Genomic DNA, 20,277 nt, shown 5'->3' on the forward strand with positions numbered 1-20,277 from the left:
TAATAAACCAATATGCTACCATACCCTCAAGCTGCAAAGAACTTTCCATACTCGGGCTTATTCAATGCCAAAACTGACATCCAAAATGTAGCAATTTATTACACAATGGGCTGAAGTTAAAGAAGCCAATTATACAGAACATTCTACACATAATTACAATTCAAAGTTTAACAAGTTCATCTTTATTACAATTATGTTCATTGCAAAGTTATGGCACATTTATGAAAATAATGTAGACCATTGATGAAAGGCACATCGACATTAACGGAAGCAGGTGCATTGCTACAAACACAAAGCATAAACACATTCATAAAAATAAGCAAAAGCATTGGATTTCAAGAGACTGATCTGTGGCACATTATTTAAAAGGGATCCATTACCACTTCAATCACAATAAATCTATTTTATTTTTTTAAAAAGTGCTACAGATGAGCCCTCTTCGATTTAGTTCAGTCCCTATTTACTAAACAATAAACTGATCTCAACATGTTGGTTGACCAAGATTTAAATAAATCAAATCACTGTGCAAAGAGGGTTTTGGCAGTCAATCACCTCAAACAACTCCACATTAGCAAAGTTTACAACTTTATTTTTCTAATTTTAAATACAACGATTAAAAATCAAGCCCCAGCCCTTCAAACAAATGTACTTTTAAAAATAAAAGCATTCTATTTCATCCTACTGTTACAGAATTTGATGAACTTTCTGAACAATGAATATAGATCTATGGTGTAGTTTCTAGCAGTAACGGAAGTGCAAATAGAATGTACTTGGGGATGTGTACTTGGAGATGTGTGTGATTATATATATATTATATATCATTAACCATCCGGAGGACATTCCAAAGTGTTTCACATCCAATGAATTACTTTTAATGTGCCCCCACTGATGTTACGTGGTCAAACTACTCAGCAAGTTGTGGAGACTGCAATTTGTAGATTTAAAACCATGGACCTATTAAACCTATAAGGAAAAGCAGCTGAGTCTTCCCCACCAGCAACCCCCCACCCCCCACAACCCTCAATTGAATTCTAACGACTTTGCAAGAAGAAACTGCAAGAAAAATGCTACAAGGCAAAGACCATACTAGGTTTTAAAAAATCTTTCCATGCATTTGTTATGATCTAGCCACTGGACAAAAGGCCAGCACACAGCAAACAACAGTGGAAATCGTATAAATATAACTTAAATAGGATGGAGGGGCATCATAAATAGATTCGCAGCATCATATATTTTGAATAATCTGATTCTCAATTTGCATTCAGAAAGGTTCAATCTATGGTGACTCGATTAACAAGGAATCACAATATGACTGCAGATGCATCTGCTCTAACTTTTGGTTTTTAAAAGGGATTTAAAGCCATCATTTATTGGCTTTATTAAAAGATTTAAAACTAAAAGTGACTGATTTGATCTCGCATTGTCTTCATGCAATAAATAATTCAAAAAATATATCTTTTTTCAGTCATTACAATGCAATTGCTTACTTATTCAATAGCTACTTCATCAAATCAATGCATCTGGTCATTAGAGACCCTTGATGAGAGTGCTTCTGATGAAGGATCTACACCTGAATTTTTAACGAATCTTTTCACTTTACAGATACTGATTGGCCTGCATTTCCTGTTTTTAGTTCAGAGTCCTTCAATATTTAGGTAGTTAATCTTATGACCATGAATTGTGCAAAGTTAATGATTATGATGTTGGCATTACTAAAATGCTGCTTTTGGAGCAAAACATCAGCTTGAAGTGTAATATTTTGTTGCTTATCTCTTCATGAAGGTAACATTTTCTCAAAACTGTCCATGTGTTTTTTTTTATTCCCTCTCTCTCCACCCCCCCTCCAGCATATATAAACTACTAATTACTTTGAAGTAGTTGACAGGAAGACAGAGCTGAAAGTCTATCATAAGCTTATTTCTTTCAAGAGTTTAAAATACCAAGATTGTCCAATTTAAATAGAATTATTTAACAAATAGGATCACTGAAAACATGAACCTCCACCTACAGTCTGCGGCCCTACATTTCATATTGCACTTATTGATGCAAACTTTGCCTATTCTAAGCAGTTATCATAATCATTTATATCCTCCCCCAGCACAGACTACATTTCCAGTAACATTTCAAAACACTTAAAACTACACTACCAGTTTAATGTCTGATTGCACATTATCATAATCATCCAGTTAAATTGAGGCCTCTCCATGCACATTGCCTGCATCTGCTGAAGTAGCTTTCCAGCAGAAAACTGGGAGGATTTTATTAGAGCGGCTCATACCTTTATGAATGGTTACAGTTAAGTAAATATTTTGGACAATGTTGACAGCCAACAACCAGCATTTAAAGAATCAATACAGTACACATGGAAAAACAGCAAATTAACCCTGTATCCAATTCATCCAACTCATGGTTTCAAAAATAAAATCTGCAAAAGTATAATTTTGCTAAGGAAAATGATCCATCTTCCTAGAAAAAAAGCTTGCAAAATGTTATTGACACTTGAGGTTTTTTTTAAAATAGTGATGAAACAAAGCTGCAATGAAAGGGCCTACCTGATACCTTCAAGAGGTTGTTTTTTGCGTTGTGGGTGCTGCATTTCAGTACTATATAAGCGATATATTTCTAAAAATGCTATTAAGAGCTTTTTAAGAATATTTTCCAATAAACAAAATGCAAAGTAGTAAGAGAATTCCAATTCTTCTTGGCCTCCTTGTGAGTGAATACCTTATTAAAAAGTTAGAGAAGAATGTAGCTATCACTTAATATTACCAATACTAACCAGCTGCAGTAACATGATACTTAAGGCACATAAATTCTTAAGTGCCTCAATGCTGCTGGAACCCAATATGATACATCTCAAGAACACTGGCAATTTTCAACATTCATAAGTCAAGGCTTTGAAAAGGCAATTTATTTCCTTCATAAAATGAAGCACTTCTTCAAAAGTTACCACAATTGTCTAGAAATTAAATACAATATTTCTCTGATCAAGAATCTATATCTACCTGGAATCCCTCAAAACATGACACACATCTGCACAGTGCATATTTACAATAAATTAAAAGGTAACCATCCACCCCAACCTATCCTCTCTTGCCTGTTTGTACAGTTTCTGTCCCTGATGCACAATTTATATTTAAAATTTGTAACATACTTAACCTCTTTATACAGAAGTAGTCTCATTTGTTTGCTTATTTTTACTCAATATTTAGGTATATTGTACTGATAAAATGGGTAACAAAAATACATTTACACCTCAGTTAAACTCAAGATGAGAATAGTCCATTAGCTTCGGATTACCAAAAAGATTCAGCTGATAATCTTCAAAATTAGAATTGTTACATAGAAAATTACAGTAGATTTCACAGGAGGTAGTGTTTGGGAACAATGAATATCCACGGTGATCAGACAATGAGGCGATATATCCATGAATTCTGTGATCAGTATCAACACTTTTCTTTATTAAAGAGTACTATTAAGATAGATTGTAGTGGAACTTTTTTTTTATAAAACTGATTTGCTCTCAATCTCCTTTAAATACTGATTAATTGGCAGCTTTTTTAAGTTGGATCTGGAATGGGAAAAAAAAATAAGCAGAGAGAAAAGTGCTTAGTCATAGAAACAGTGAACTTCATGACAAGTTGGTTCAACATTCTGAAGCATTAAATGACACCTTAATTTAGTGTAACCTCATCTAGCTCTACAGCCCTCAGATGTCTGCACTCTTTCCATTCTGGCCTCTTACATCCCTGATTTTCATCACCCCACCATTGGCAGCTGTGCCTTCAGGTGCCTGGACCTTAAGCTCTGTAATTCCCTCCCTAAACTGCTCCACATCTCGACCTCTCTCTTCTCCTATGAGTCACTCCTTGGTCACCTATCCTAATATCTCTACATGACTTGGTGTCAAATTATGTCTGAAAACATTCCTATGAAGAGCCTGTGGACATTTTTAATATGTTAAAGGTGCTATATAAAGGCAAGATGTTGCAGTCGTCATGTTATAAACAATTAAAAAAAAAGACTGCTTTATCCATTTTTTTAAAATGCTCAATATTTCCCCTCAGTTTCCATTCCTGCAGTTTGTTTAGCCTGAGAGGTGCTCAGAGGCCAATCTATACCTGAAATCAATGATACTCTGTGTTGAGGTCACACGACTTGTATTCCCCATTGGAAATATGGAACCAGAGTCAGCAAGGTGCTGAATGCACTCTCACTGCCAGTCCCCCTCCCCTCCCCCATTGGCTGACTAGCTTTCTAGGCAATTAACAGGTTAAACTTAATGGTGACCAGCTGACAGTTGGTGCTTGGCTTTTCCCAGCATTGATACTATTATTTACAACTCTGACAAGCAGCAGCACTTGGAAATAAAATGATTATAATAAATATTCTAAGAGCATTACAGATTTTTAAAATTGAAGATTGAACTATGATTTCAGATGAGATGTTAAACCAAGTGTGGCCTCTCACATGGATGCAAAAGATCCCATGCATTATATTGAAGAGGAGCAGGAAAGTTCTCCCGGGTGACCTGGACAATATGTATCCCTCAACCATCATCACTAACAAAAGCAGCTGCTGATCTGGTCATCTTCCTTTAGCTGTTTGTGGGATCTTGCTGTGCACAAATTGCTGCTGCCTTCTCTCTATTACAACAGTAACTGCACTTCAAGTACTTCACTGGCTGTAAAGTGCTTTGGGGCATCTAGAGGTCATGAAAGGCTTTATATAGATGCAAGGCTTTCTCTTATTTCAATTTTCAAAGAATGACTCTCCACACGACCTTTAAACCAGCTTACTAAGAAATAGTTTGTTCACAGCATTACACAACATTTCAACATCAACACAGAATGTGTTGTGACATCTCACCTCATCAAGAAGAGCCCACACATTGGAATCTTGTAAAACTGACAGTCTAATGGCAGTGATGGGATTCAATCTCAAGTCAATAGCACCTTCAGCTACTCCATTCTCAAATCTACCTACACACAAGGAAGGAAGAAAGAAAAGCACACATAAATTTCTTTTTGATTAGGACTAAGTGAAATGTGGCTACAGTAATATACTGAACTAACGGGAAGTGGGATAAAAAGAATCCTGGAAGAGGCTAGCAAAGTGGCCCAGTTTGGCATCATTGTTATACTAATAAAAATGAAGGAGAGGCACAAACATACTGAAGATGGTGTAAATGATGCAAACATTCCATTTTAATAACCCTATATTCAATAATCAGGACTCTCTACACTCTGCTTCGACTACGTTAATTTGAACAGCAAGATAGGCTGCTGACAAAATAACTACAGAAATGGCATTTTGAGCCCAAGCAGAGGAAGACATTTTTCTTTGGGGGAAAAAAATAGGTTATTTATCTTCAGGTGCACCAACCATCTTACAAATGAAGGTTAGATTTTGCACAGCACAGGTTAAGATACAATGTACATAAGAGGCATCAACTGCACTAGCCTAGGGATTTCATGGTGAAGATGATGGGGTCAATTTTGCAGGCCTCTACCTGGCATAAACAGGGTATTAGTGACCTGAAAATCATATCACAGAATCACAGAATAATACAGTGCAGGAGAGCCCCTTCGGCCCATCAAGTCTGCACTGATGTCCTGTCTACCTAATCCCATTTGCCAGCGCTTGGCCCATAGCCTTGAATGTTGTTATGACGTGCCAAGTGCTCATCCAGGTACTTTTTAAAGGATGTGAGGCAACCCCCCTCTACCACCCTCCCAGGCAGTGCATTCCAGACCGTCACCACCCTCTGGGTAAAAGAGTTCTTCCTCAAATCCCCCTTAAACCTCCTGCCCCTCACCTTAAACTTGTGTTCCCTCGTAACTGACCCTTCAACTAAGGGGAACAGCTGCTCCCTATCCACCCTGTCCATGCCCCTCATAATTTTGTACACCTCAATCAGGTCACCCGTCAGTCTTCTCTGCTCCAGCAAAAACAACCCAAGCCTATCCAATCTCTCTTCATAGCTTAAATGTTCCATCCCAGGCACCATCTTGGTGAATCGCCTCTGCACCCCTTCCAGTGCAATCACATCCTTCCTATAATTGCACACAGTACTCCAGCTGTGGCCTTACCAAAGTTCTATCCAACTCCAACATGACCTCCCTACTTTTGTAAGCTATGCCTCGATTGATAAAGGCAAGTGTCCCATATGCCTTTTTCACCACCCTATTAACCTGCCCTTCTGCCTTCAGAGATCTATGGACAAACACGCCAAGGTCCCTTTTTTCCTCGGAACTTCCCAGTGTCAGGCCATTCATTGAATACTTCCGTGTCACATTACTCCTTCCAAAGTGTATCACCCCACACTTTTCAGGGTTAAATTCCATCTGCCACTTTTCTGCCCATTTGACCATCCCGTCTATATCTTCCTGTAACCCAAGACACTCAACCTCACTGTTAACCACTCGGCCAATCTTTGTGTCATCCGTGAACTTACTGATCCTACCCCCCACATAGTCATCTATGTCGTTTATATAAATGACAAACAATAGGGGACCCAGCACAGATCCCTGTGGTACGCCACTGGACACTGGCTTCCAGTCGCTAAAACAGCCGTCTGTCATCACTCTGTCTCCTACAGTTCAGCCAATTTTGAATCCACCTTATCAAGTTAACCTGTATCCCATGTGCATTTGCTTTCTTGATAAGTCTCCCATGTGGGACCTTGTCAAAGGCTTTGCTGAAATCCACGTAAACTACATCAACTGCACTACCCTCATCTACACACCTGGTCACATGCTCAAAAAATTCAATAAAATTTGTTAGGCATGACCTCCCTCTGACAAAGCCATGCTGACTATTCCTAACCAAATTTTGCCTCTCCAAGTGGAGATAGATTCTCTCCTTCAGAATTTTCTCCAATAGTTTCCCTACCACTGACGTGAGACTCACTGGTCTGTAGTTCCCTGGCTTATGTCTACAACCTTTCTTAAACAGTGGGACCACATTAGCTGTCCTTCAGTCCCCTGGCACCTCCCCCGTGGCCAGAGAGGAATTAAAAATTTGGGTCAGAGCCCCTGCAATCTCCACCCTCGCCTCCCACAGCATCCTGGGACACAAATCGTCCGGACCTGGAGATTTGTCCACTTTTAAGCCTACCAAAACCTCCAATACCTTGTCATAGGTTTGCTCAAGAACCTCACAGTCTCTCTCTGAGTTCCACATCTACATCCTCATTCTCTTGGGTGAAGACAGATGTGAAGTATTCCTTCAACACCCTACCAATGTCCTCTGGCTCCACCTACAGATTTCCCCCTTGGTCCCTAATGGGTCCTACTCTTTCCCTGGTTATCCTCTTCCCATTGATATACTTGTAGAATCAGGTCACTTACCACCCTGTTTATGCTGGCTTTTTGGCTGCTGCTATCTTGGGCAGAGACCTTCATCAGGCCACTTGTAATATGTAAATTGAAGGACGTCACCCTTTGATTGCAACTGTGAGGTACAAATCTGTATTCAGCATTGAGCAGCCTAACCAATGGTTCTTAAAGGAAGCAAAGAAGGACACTCAGAAAAATGGCCCAGGATATTTTTCTCGTCTGGCCAAGAGGAGCATAAGTTAAGGTTTCACAGGAAAGTTTTCACACATCCTGTGAAGTTACAATATCAGATCATAATTTTTTTTTTGCGTGTGTTTTGAAAATTGCTGCAAAAAGGTTTGAGAGAATTTATCTGTTGTAAAACCAATGATCAATAATTAACTTCCACTTGCAGTGCAAGAAAGAAAATATGACACAGTAAAGTAAAATCATGTGCTTCTTGCCTTAAAAGCAACTGGAAAGACGCAGTTTGATTTCCCTGTTACAAAGCTTACCTCATCCACAATTTGTGGAAAGAAAAAATTGTTACAATTTTTAATTTGTTTTTTAAAAATTGAGGATTTTAAGAGTTGCAAATATTTTCTCCCCTTACCTTATGACCAATTAGTTACTGAAATAAGCTGTTGTACACATTTATGGCACCCTATTACCTTTATGACCCACCTAAGCTACAACACAAATGCTGAATGCTGTGCAAATGGAGTCAATAAATATGGGGTGGTGGGGAGGTTCCAAAGAATTCCTCACTGGTAGATTTTAGGATCCACTCTGAAATCTGGCTTCCTGCTACAGGCCCATCACCTGTTGTTATGACTGAGGTGGGAGGAGTGCACTGTCTTTTCTAGTTCCACTTCTCCACAGGTCACAACATATATTTAAGTGTTTACTCAGTCACCAATGCAGTCAATCATATACTCTACTGTTTATCCCAGAATAAAACACACCAACCAACCAGGTTTGTTTAATAAACACAATTATTAGTTTATTATAAAAACAAGACTTAACCAGTAATGAAGCAAAGCATTAACACACAGATTGAAATATGAAAGTTCCCTTTTTACCTTAGCCCCACACACACACAGACACACACACACAAACACACACACACACACACACACAGGTTAACCGAAAAAGAGATTTTCTCTTTACAGCTCTGTTACAAAAAAAGACAAAAGAATACTTTGGCCAAATACTTGCTGATTCTTGAAGAAAAAAAAAAGATATGGAAAGATGTCAGTGGTCCCTTTTTGGCTTGGTGTCCTAAATATGCGTAGACAGCTGTTACTGGGACTTTTCTAGAGCAGTTCTTTTCAGGCGACGTTGAAAATCAGTTTGGCAGGATTTCCAGGAGAAATGCAGCAACAGGGGTTTCTGGCAGGCTTTTCAGGAGAAATGCAGCATCAGTTTCTCTATTTCTTATACTTGATTCTCAGGAAATTCTCAGAGATAGAACAGAGTGCTGATGGTGACTGCTCTCTTGGTTGGTTTTCTCCAACTGCCTTCAAAACAGTTCATACCTCAACACACTGTCCAAAGCGAAACCAAAAACAATATCTCAAGAGTCAAGCCTCCTGACCCCTATAAATCTTGACCTGTCACTTCTCCATAAACATCTATCCCAAGTCAAAAAGCCCCTGCTAGGTATTTATCTGAAGACAGCTGACTTCCAGTAAGGGTTGTTTACAAACCAAGTCCAAAAGACCATCCGATGACCTCTTTTCAATGACTCCAATGAAAAAAAATCCATGGAATCCTTTTCAGTTTTCCCAAATAAAACAATGTCCATTCTTCTAAAATACATAAGTCCTCAAAAAAAAATTAACAAAAAATACAGAAGCACCATAACACTGTTGAGTGCCTGTCACTTGTCATTGCCAGCTCCGGGTGATTTGATTTTCCTGACAGGCAAAATGTCTGTGAAAAAGAGGTCGGCGGACTTCTTGCGTCCTTCATCCAGTCACTTGCAGCCATTTAGGCCCAGTGCTATGAAGTGGTTCAATGAATGCATGGCAGCTGTAACTGCCTGCACCGTGCTGGATAGGCTGGCAGGACGCAGGAATTCAGGGTGCTTACTCTATTGCTATGCATAGCTATCAACAATTTGATGTTATCTGCAGATTTACCATCTAATACAGCAGAACAACTGAACTTCAGTCTTGTCTAAGGAACAATAACACTGTAATTGCAACAACAGAGGCCAAAGAAAGTTCAACATTCACTGTATTAAAACAGAATATGCACACCCACAGAGGATTGTGACCACACTTCTTTTGGGGGAAGTCAAGTGAAAAGGAAGCTATATTCAGACATGGATGAGGTTGAAGGAGGGTCTAAGCGGATACTTATGTGGAAACTCTCTCTCCACCCTGAGATCAGATTAGATTCAGGTCAAGAAAGTCAAGTCCTGTGGAGGAAAACAGCAATAACTTGCTGTTAACTGAGGTTTCTGCTGATAGACAAATTGGACAATTATTGGCTGCCCCCCACCCCACCCCCCACAGCCCATGTTGCTCACATGCAAGCACTATAATTTGAAATATCTGCAACCCAGGCCTTAAAAAGGGGGCATTATATGTAGAGGATGGGCAGAAAACAGGGTTTAAAAAAAGAAGTTGTGACTAATGAAACAAAGGATGGTGATGGTGAATGTCACCTGGAAGAAGTTTCAAACTATACCTATTCTGAAAAATCCATCTTCAGTTCGCTTATATCTTGATTCTTTGGTCTCCTGAAGCAATTCAGATCCTGAAACCTAAATAAAAGATAAAACCAAAAAGACAACCAGATAAAATCAATCAATAACATCTGCCAACCGCAGCAGAAACAATTATACAGCTTGTGCAACCACAAAATCGAATGCCAGCAAAGTTGCAAAATCCATAAGCTCATCTTAATTGTCTTTGACTTCATATAAAAGTAAATTTGTTTACTGACTGAGACTCAGATTTAACATTTCAGAGATCCAATTAGCAGTAGAAAATGATCTGACAAACAACTTCTTGTACAGCCAAGCAATAAGGTTAGAAGCCTCTGCTTTTGTACATCTCCCCATCCCTTCACCCCTCCATTGTTGGTTGTGCCTTCAGCCATCCAGGCCCTGCTCTGGAATTCCCTATCTAAACTTCTTCACCTCCATCGCCTTCTTAAAACCCATCTTTCTTACCAACCTTTTGCTCACCCCTCTCAATATCCCCCCTCTTTGGCACTGTCTGATTACACCTTTGTGAAGTGCCTTGGGACATCTTTCCAACTTAAAAAGCAGTAGCCTAGAGTTTCCTCTAAGTTGAGCTGGTATTTTCAGTGCAATTCACCCGAAATTGGCCAAACCAGCTCAAAAGATCTCGCATTTCAAATGCAGGTTATGCCCGGTGTAAACTGAGTTTTCGCAATCTATTGGCATTAGTTTAAAAAGCATTATGCAGGATGCCTGCGCCTCTCCCCCCAAAAACTGGCTATCTGCCCAGATTGAATTGATCACAATGGAGAGTTTCTGCTAGTTACGCACGTTTATGGGTCTGCAAGATGACTCTAAAAATTAAGCTTTTTTTAAAAAAAAAGACACAAAAGGCACGTTTTAAAAATAAACTAATTTACAAAGAAACTGACTACCGTACACCAATGAAACTAGTAAATGGCTCTTTCTAGTTTATAAAAGTCATTTTTAATTATTTAAAATCAGGCTATTCACAGGTGGTGGACTAGACACTGATTAAAAATGCTTATTTTTGTGATAAACCCATTTTCAGCTGTTATAATAAAACTGCACTGGGTCACTGTTGCTAAATTATCAGACTGCTTATCCAACATCCAGTACTGGATGAGCAGAAATTTCCTCCAAATAAATATTGGGAAAACTGAAGCCATTGTCTTCGGTCCCTGCTTCAAGCTTCCCTGGTTACTGACTCTCCCTGGCAACTGTGAGACTAAACCAAAGTGTTCACAACCTTGATTTCATCCAGAGCTGAGTTTCAGACCACATATCTGTGCCATCATTAAGATTGCCTATTTTCAGTTCCATAAAATTGTCCAACCTGGCCCTTGCCTCCTCTTCTGTTGCTGAAACCCTCATCCATGCCTTCATTACCTCTAGACTTGACAATGACAACACATTGCTGACTGGTTTCCCACATTCTACCCTCTGTAAACTTGAGGTTATCCAAAACTCTGCTGCCTGTGTCTTAACTTGCCCCAAGTCCGGTTCAGCCAATCACCCCTGACCTACACTGGCACTTGGTCAAGCAACGTCTTGATGTTAAAATTTTCATCCTTGTTTTCAAGTCCCTCCATGGCCTCATCCCTCTCTATCTCTGTAATCTCCTCCAGCTCCACAATTCTCCAAGATATCTGCGCTCCTCTAATTCTAGCCTCTTGAGCATTCCCGATTTTAATTTCTCCACCATTGGTGGCTGTGCTTTCAGCTGCCTAGGCCCGAAGTTCTGGAATTGCCTCCTTAAACCTATCCGTCTCTCTATCTCACTTTCTTCCTTAAGATGCTCCTTAAAATCTACCTAGGTGTCTAATTTTACTCAACAATGCTCTTCAGACATTTTATTATGTTTAGGGTGCTATATAAATATACATTGTTGTTACTACTCTAAATATATCCAGGAATATTTTTAATGCAAAAAATGTTTTAAAATTACACCGTCTGATTGCAGTGGCTCATGGAAGATTTTACATTCAACGGTATGCAAATAAGTTTGAGTGGAGACCTGGAGCAAAAATTGTCGATTGCACCCAAAATAGAAACTCTACCGCACAATGATTGGTGTGTTTGTGTTATTGGTCACCATTGTACATGATACATGATCAAGACGGTGCAAGCAATATTGTGCAATGCTGGAGTGAAAATATATTAAGCAGTATATGCACTGGGAAAACATTTCCTATCATTTTGCTGTTTGTTCTGTTGGAGTTGTTGTATATCGCTGTCACTATATAGTATGTGGTTGGTAGCGTAGCTATAGTGCTCTTCATAAAGGTCTGAGAGTTTTTGGATAACTGAACATCAACTCGTTATTTCAATTTACCTTCTATTTACATTCTCCATTAGGATCTCTAACTAGTACTTCTCATGGTGCTTCTAGCTCCTGCCAAGCCTATGTGACTATTACCACATCATGACAGTGGGAGGGGTTACTCTCACTGTCTCAAACATTAACACTTTCAGACCCTTATAATACAGGGGTGTCTATGCAGATTTAATCACAAGCATGCTTGAGCAAGATTATTCCAAAATATCAACACTTTGAGTGCTATAATATTTAGAAATAGTACAAAGATGCTACAGAATTTTAGCAGATAACTTCCCTATTTTGAAAGCAATACAAGTAACACGAATTGAAAACCAGATAGTGACCAAATGCAAGAAATATTATAATTGCAGAAAGACAGAAATCATAGTAGCACTCTTGCCCTCCGAGTCAAAAGATCCTGGATTCATGCCCCACTTCAGAACCTAGGCTGACACTTCAGTTAGATGGAGAGCTGCATTGTCAGAGATGCTGTTTTTTTGGATGAGACGTTAAACTGAGGCTCTATATGCACCCTCAGCTGGACAAGAAAAACAGCGATCTTTTCCTGGTGTTCTAGTCAACATGTATCCTTCAACCAACACCACCAAAAATTAGCTTATATGGTTATTTATCTGATTGCTGTTTGTGGAACCTTACTGTGTACAAATTTTGATGAAATTTGTTTCCTCCAAGTTTGAGATTGGCTGCCATGTTTCTCTACATTACAACAGTGACTACACTTTTAAAGTACTCAATAGATTGTGAAATGCTTTACAAAGTCCTAAAGTCAGAAAAAGCACTATAAAAAGATAAGTTGTTTCCTTGGCTATTTCATCAGACTTGACTGCTTCCCTCCAGTTTATTCTGATTTATAAATCTGCCCAACTTTGATGGCATTTCTGAATGGAGGTCAAGACCATTGGTCAAATGGGATCAGCCTGAAAGGTCCTTTGTTCTTTCTTTCTTGACAAGATTCTCGCGAAACATCTTATTGAACACAAGAGATGCTGGAAATACTCAGCAGGTCTGGCAGCATCTGTGGAGAGAGAAGTAGAGTTAACGTTTCAGGTCAGTGACCCTTCATCTGAACCTGACCTGAAACGTTAACTCTGCTTCTCTCTCCACAGATGCAGTCAGACCTGCTGAGTATTTCCAGCATTTCTTGTTTTAATTTCAGATTTCCAGCATCTGCAGTACTTTGCTTTTATCTTATTGAACACCTTCTGTTAAATCAATATAAGCTAATTCTGCTCAATTCCCTTCATCTAAACAATTAATTGCTTCTTCAAAAACTTTTACATTTGTCAAACATGAATTCATGCCAGCTGTCCTTGATTAGGCCATGCTTTTCTAAATGGAAACTAATTTTAACCCAAAAAATGTTTTCCAAGCATTTGCTTAAAACTGGCATTAGACTAATTAGTTTAGTTACCCAATTTATTCTTCTTGAAGTTATATTGGCTACTCTCCAATCCAATTGTGCACTTTGCATTTTGAACAAGCTACCAAGGCTTGGTAATTTATCTACTTTGAATTGTGCTAAATTTTTCAGATCCAATTCCTTTTCTATTTTCATCTCCAACAATTGTTCATTAAGCTCCTCTAATCCACCTCCATTCTTCACTTCCACCATTATTTGTAAAATTTGATGCAGACCATTTATTCATAGCTCTGCTATACTTTGTTTCTCCAGTTAAGGATTTATTGTTTGTAGTCCAACATTACCTCCATGATAATTAATGAGCACAATATAGATGGATAATTAAACTTTCTGAATTGTGATTCTCATTCTCACCAATATATCCAAAATCCTGTTCAGAATACAGCTTTCAACACAATACTAACAAATGATGTATACCTGAGGTGACTATATTATGCACAGAAAGGCAGCAGTGGAATACACACCTACAGTTTGCTATAGTGCCATTACAAATTATTCACACAACTTCCTAATCAAATCAAACCATTTATGTGGGTGACTGGTTGCATACATTTCTCACATTTAATAGATACAAAAATATTGACTTTATAGGAAGATTTCCATTTGAGAAGATAACCTTTATGTCACTGTAATAGCTCCAAAAACTCCAATAAGTTCAAACATAAACTTTCATTTATATAGTATCTCATACCATAATCAGACAAAACTGGATGTTGCAGCAAAGAAGACATTAAGAGGGACATCTAAACCCTTAGTCAAGGTTGGTTTTAAAAAGAGTCTTAAAAGGAGAGGACAATAGGGAGAGGTTCAAGGAGAGGTTCAGAAAGGGAATTTCGGGGGGTGGGTGGGGGAAGAAATCGGATGCCAGGAAACCATTGGAATAATTGAACCTGGAGGTAACAAAGGCATGGATGAGGTTTCAGCAGCAGCTGAGTTGAGGTAGGGGTGCCGACAGAGACAGGTGATTTGTACCAGAGTGGATAAGGAGCAAAAAGCTCAGCAAGGTGAAATAGTCTAATAAGACATGAGCCAATGACAAAGGAGGGGGTGAAATCAACGGACAGAGTATGGAGTATGTGGCCAAAGACAATGGCAGCTTAGCAAGACAAACTCAGAAAGGGCATGAAGGAAGATAAGAGATAAACTCAGGAAAGATGTGGCTATAGGGTTAGTGTAGAAGGGAGCCCTGGAGCAAGTTTAGCGTGGAGATTGTTTGAGTGGGTGGGTGGGGTGGGGTGGGGTGGGGTGGGGGTGCAGCTGGACATGTCTCAATCTTCATGAAAAAGAAGTCCATGATCTCTTTGCACTCATTGCAGGCAATGGGGTGAGGACAGAGGAGGAAATGATTTAAAGAGACTTTTTTAAAAAATTAGTCCTTGGAACATTTATTGCCCATCTCCGATTGCCTTTGCTGAGTGGCTTGCTAGGCTATTTCAGAGGGCAGTTAAGAGTTAACCACATTGCTGTGGGTCTGGAGTCACATGTAGGCCAGACCAAATAAGGACGGCAGATTTCCTCCTGAGAGAAATTAGTGAACCAGATGGGTTTAATGACAATCCAGTAGTTTCATGATCATCGTTACGGAGACTAGCATTTTATTCCAGATTGTCACCAGGTTTCATGGAGGCACCCAAGATCACGTCGTTGGCACCAGCTAGACCTCATTGTCACAAGGCGAGCCGCCTTAAACAGTGTTCAAATCACACGCAGCTTCCACAGTGCGGACTGCGACACCGACCACTCCCTGGTGTGCAGCAAGGTTAGACTCAGACCAAAGAAGTTGCATCATTCCAAGCAGAAGGGCCACCCGCGCATCAACACGAGCAGAATTTCTCACCCACAACTGTTACAAAAATTTCTAAATTCACTTGTAACAGCCCTTCAAAACACTCCCACAGGGGATGCTGAGACCAAGTGGGCCCACATCAGAGACGCCATCTATGAGTCAGCTTTGACCACCTACGGCAAAAGTGCGAAGAGAAATGCAGACTGGTTTCAATCTCATAATGAAGAGCTGGAACCTGTCATAGCCGCTAAGCGCATTGCACTTTTGAACTACAAGAAAGCCCCCAGCGATTTAACATCCGCAGCACTTAAAGCAGCCAGAAGTACTGCACAAAGAACAGCTAGGCGTTGCGCAAACGACTACTGGCAACACCTATGCAGTCATATTCAGCTGGCCTCAGACACCGGAAACATCAGAGGAATGTATGATGGCATGAAGAGAGCTCTTGGGCCAACCATCAAGAAGATCACCCCCCTCAAATCTAAATCGGGGGACATAATCACTGACCAACGCAAACAGATGGACCGCTGGGTTGAGCACTACCTAGAACTGTACTCCAGGGAGAATGCTGTCACTGAGACTGCCCTCAATGCAGCCCAGCCTCTACCAGTCATGGATGAGCTGGACATACAGCCAACCAAATCGGAACTCAGTGATGCCATTGATTCCCTAGCCAGCGGAAAAGCCCCTGGGAAGGACAGCATTACCCCTGAAATAATCAAGAGTGCCAAGCCTGCTATACTCTCAGCACTACATGAACTGCTATGCCTGTGCTGGGACGAGGGAGCAGTACCCCAGGACATGCGCGATGCCAACATCATCACCCTCTATAAAAACAAAGGTGACCGCGGTGACTGCAACAACTACCGTGGAATCTCCCTGCTCAGCATAGTGGGGAAAGTCTTTGCTCGAGTCGCTCTGAACAGGCTCCAGAAGCTGGCCGAGCGCGTCTACCCTGAGGCACAGTGTGGCTTTCGTGCAGAGAGATCGACTATTGACATGCTGTTCTCCCTTCGTCAGACACAGGAGAAATGCCGTGAACAACAGATGCCCCTCTACATTGCTTTCATTGATCCCACCAAAGCCTTTGACCTCGTCAGCAGACGTGGTCTCTTCAGACTACTAGAAAAGATCGGATGTCCACCAAAGCTACTAAGTATCATCACCTCATTCCATGACAATATGAAAGGCACAATTCAACATGGTGGCTCCTCATCAGAGCCCTTTCCTATCCTGAGTGGTGTGAAACAGGGCTGTGTTCTCGCACCCACACTTTTTGGGATTTTCTTCTCCCTGCTGCTTTCACATGCGTTCAAATCCTCTGAAGAAGGAATTTTCCTCCACACAAGATCAGGGGGCAGGTTGTTCAACCTTGCCCGTCTAAGAGCGAAGTCCAAAGTACGGAAAGTCCTCATCAGAGAACTCCTGTTTGCTGACGATGCTGCTTTAACATCTCACACTGAAGAATGCCTGCAGAGTCTCATCGACAGGTTTGCGTCTGCCTGCAATGAATTTGGCCTAACCATCAGCCTCAAGAAAACGAACATCATGGGGCAGGATGTCAGAAATGCTCCATCCATCAATATTGGCGACCACGCTCTGGAAGTGGTTCAAGAGTTCACCTACCTAGGCTCAACTATCACCAGTAACCTGTCTCTAGATGCAGAAATCAACAAGCGCATGGGTAAGGCTTCCACTGCTATGTTCAGACTGGCCAAGAGAGTGTGGGAAAATGGCGCACTGACACGGAACACAAAAGTCCGAGTGTATCAGGCCTGTGTCCTCAGTACCTTGCTCTACGGCAGCGAGGCCTGGACAACGTATGCCAGCCAAGAGCGACGTCTCAATTCATTCCATCTTCGCTGCCTTCGGAGAATACTTGGCATCAGGTGGCAGGACTATATCTCCAACACAGAAGTCCTTGAAGCGGCCAACATCCCCAGCTTATACACACTACTGAGTCAGCGGCGCTTGAGATGGCTTGGCCATGTGAGCCGCATGGAAGATGGCAGGATCCCCAAAGACACATTGTACAGCGAGCTCGCCACTGGTATCAGACCCACCGGCCGTCCATGTCTCCGTTATAAAGACGTCTGCAAACGCGACATGAAATCGTGTGACATTGATCACAAGTCGTGGGAGTCAGTTGCCAGCATTCGCCAGAGCTGGCGGGCAGCCATAAAGACAGGGCTAAATTGTGGCGAGTCGAAGAGACTTAGTAGTTGGCAGGAAAAAAGACAGAGGCGCAAGGGGAGAGCCAACTGTGCAACAGCCCCAACAAACAAATTTCTCTGCAGCACCTGTGGAAGAGCCTGTCACTCCAGAATTGGCCTTTATAGCCACTCCAGGCGCTGCTTCACAAACCACTGACCACCTCCAGGCGCGTATCCATTGTCTCTCGAGATAAGGAGGCCCAAAAGAAATTAATTGAATTAAAATTTCCCCCAGCTGCCCTGGTAAGATTTGAACTCATGTTTCAGGAGCATTAGGCCTCTGGATTACCAGTCCACTAACAAACACTATGCTACCACCCCCTGCTACGGTATTGACAAAACGAAGTCACAGGTTGTTTTTGTTCTCTAGATTGATCCAGGAGTAGTAAATGGTTTGGCAGAAGAGACAGAGGGCTGATAGTGTTTGATGTCGTCCAGCAAGATTTGCTGATTCATTGCTAAATTTATTGTGCACAGATAGGTTTATATAATTCTGCACTTGGGATTTGAAGTGGGCCATTGTGGAAAGTCAGCCAGGGATGGGAGAAAGTAAATGTTTATCCTGAGTACAAAGGCATCAAAAGGTGGAGGACTGGAAGTGGTTGAGCAGATTGACAGCTGCAGAAGTATTCTGACAAATGTAAGGCCTAAGGCTAGGAATTTTGGGAATTTGTAAGTGCAGTAGCCAGTGGCTTGGAGAGAATTATTTTCCAGACAGAGATGCAGAAGTGGTGTTGAAAGGGTTAGGAGGATGTGGATGGCGAGGAATACAAGGAAGCTGTTGGAAACAGCCTCATCAATGATCAAGATCATCGGAGAAGAGAGGCCATGGGAGATGGTAATGTCAGGCAATATGAATATGGGGAGGAGAGTTTATATGGAGGGAGAGGTTTAGAGAAGGAGGGCAGTGAAATCAGAGCAAAGGAGAACATTAGTTGAGATGCTGATTGAAATCACCGAGGATGAAAGGAGGTAGAATATCTCAGAATGAAACATGGTCTTGGACTTGGAAAGATAGATAACAAGGATTTCATAGATAGGTGAGAGACATAGAACAAAGTGAATTGGTCGAAGGAGAAGAAAGTTCCAGGGAAGTGAGGGAAGAGACCAAGGTATAATTTACTGATAAAGGCCACGTTACCGCAGCAGCAGTTTGAGTAGGAAGGTGGTGGAAATGGGAGATCGTTTGTTCAAACTTTGCTACTAAATGAAGTAAACAGAGAAACCAATTCCAATCCTTTTTGGCACAAGCCAGATGACCTTGTTATACAAATGATTTATTCATTCTTCAGCATAGAATGGGGGCTGGCTGCTTTTAAACTGGTGGTCTGAGGTGCATTTGTTTTAATGCAAGAAGTGTAGTAGGTAAGGCAGATGAACTTAGGGCTTGGATTAGTACCTGAGAGTATGATGTTATTGCTATTACTGAGACTTGGTTGAGGGAAAGGCACAATTGGCAACTAAATATCCCAGGATATCGATGCTTCAGGCGGGATAGAGAGGGAGGTAAAAGGGGTGGAGGAGTTGCATTACTGGTCAAAGAGGATATCACAGCTGTGCTGAAGGAGGGCACTATGGAGGACTCGAGCAGTGAGGCAATATGGGCAGAACTCAGAAATAGGAAGGGTGCGGTAACAATGTTGGGGCTGTACTACAGGCCTCCCAACAGCGAGCGTGAGATAGAGGTACAAATATGTAAACAGATTATGGAAAGATGTAGGAGCAACAGGGTGGTGGTGATAGGAGATTTTAATTTTCCCAACATTGACTGGGATTCACTTAGTGTTAGAGGTCTAGATGGAGCAGAATTTGTAAGGAGCATCCAGGAGGGTTTTCTAGAGCAGTATGTAAATAGTCCAACTCGGGAAGGGGCCATACTGGACCTGGTGTTGGGGAATGAGCCCGGCCAGGTGGTTGAAGTTTCAATAGGGGACTACTTTGGGAATAGTGATCACAATTCCGTAAGTTTTAGAATACTCATGGACAAAGACGAGAGTGGTCCTAAAGGAAGAGTGCTAAATTGGGGGAAGGCCAACTATACCAAAATTGGGCAGGAGATGGGGAATGTAGATTGGGATCAGCTGTTTGAAGGTAAATCCACATTTGATATGTGGGAGGCTTTTAAAGAGAGTTTGATTAGCGTGCAGGAGAGACATGTTCCTGTGAAAATGAGGGATAGCAATGGCAAGATTAGGGAACCATGGATGACAGGTGAAATTGTGAGACTAGCTAAGAGGAAAAAGGAAGCATACATAATGTCTAGGAGGCTGAAGAAAGAAGAAGTTTTGAAAGAATATCGGGAATGTAGGACCAATCTGAAACGAGGAATTAAGAGGGCTAAAAGGGGTCATGAAATATCTTTAGCAAACAGGGTTAAAGACAATCCCAAAGCCTTTTATTCATATATAAGGAGCAAGAGGGTAACTAGAGAAAGGATTGGCCCACTCAAGGACAAAGGAGGAAAGTAATGCGTGGAGTCAGA

General features: G+C 41.1%; 1 protein-coding gene across 1 annotated transcript in view; it reads right to left on the bottom strand.

The window, feature by feature from the left end:
* Positions 1-2,896: 2,896 nt before the first annotated feature.
* Positions 2,897-20,277, bottom strand: part of mgat4a (alpha-1,3-mannosyl-glycoprotein 4-beta-N-acetylglucosaminyltransferase A) — a 263,412-nt gene continuing 246,031 nt past the window's right edge. Inside the window, exons 13-15 of the mRNA XM_068033329.1 lie at positions 10,017-10,092; positions 4,870-4,982; positions 2,897-3,571 (exon numbers count right to left, since the gene is read on the bottom strand). Coding sequence (XP_067889430.1) covers positions 3,545-3,571; positions 4,870-4,982; positions 10,017-10,092 — 216 coding nt within the window. The 3' untranslated portion in view covers positions 2,897-3,544. The remainder of the gene's footprint in view (positions 3,572-4,869; positions 4,983-10,016; positions 10,093-20,277) is intronic.

This window comes from Heterodontus francisci, chromosome 6, assembly GCF_036365525.1.
Source record: "Heterodontus francisci isolate sHetFra1 chromosome 6, sHetFra1.hap1, whole genome shotgun sequence".
Classification (NCBI taxonomy): Eukaryota; Metazoa; Chordata; class Chondrichthyes; order Heterodontiformes; family Heterodontidae; genus Heterodontus; species Heterodontus francisci.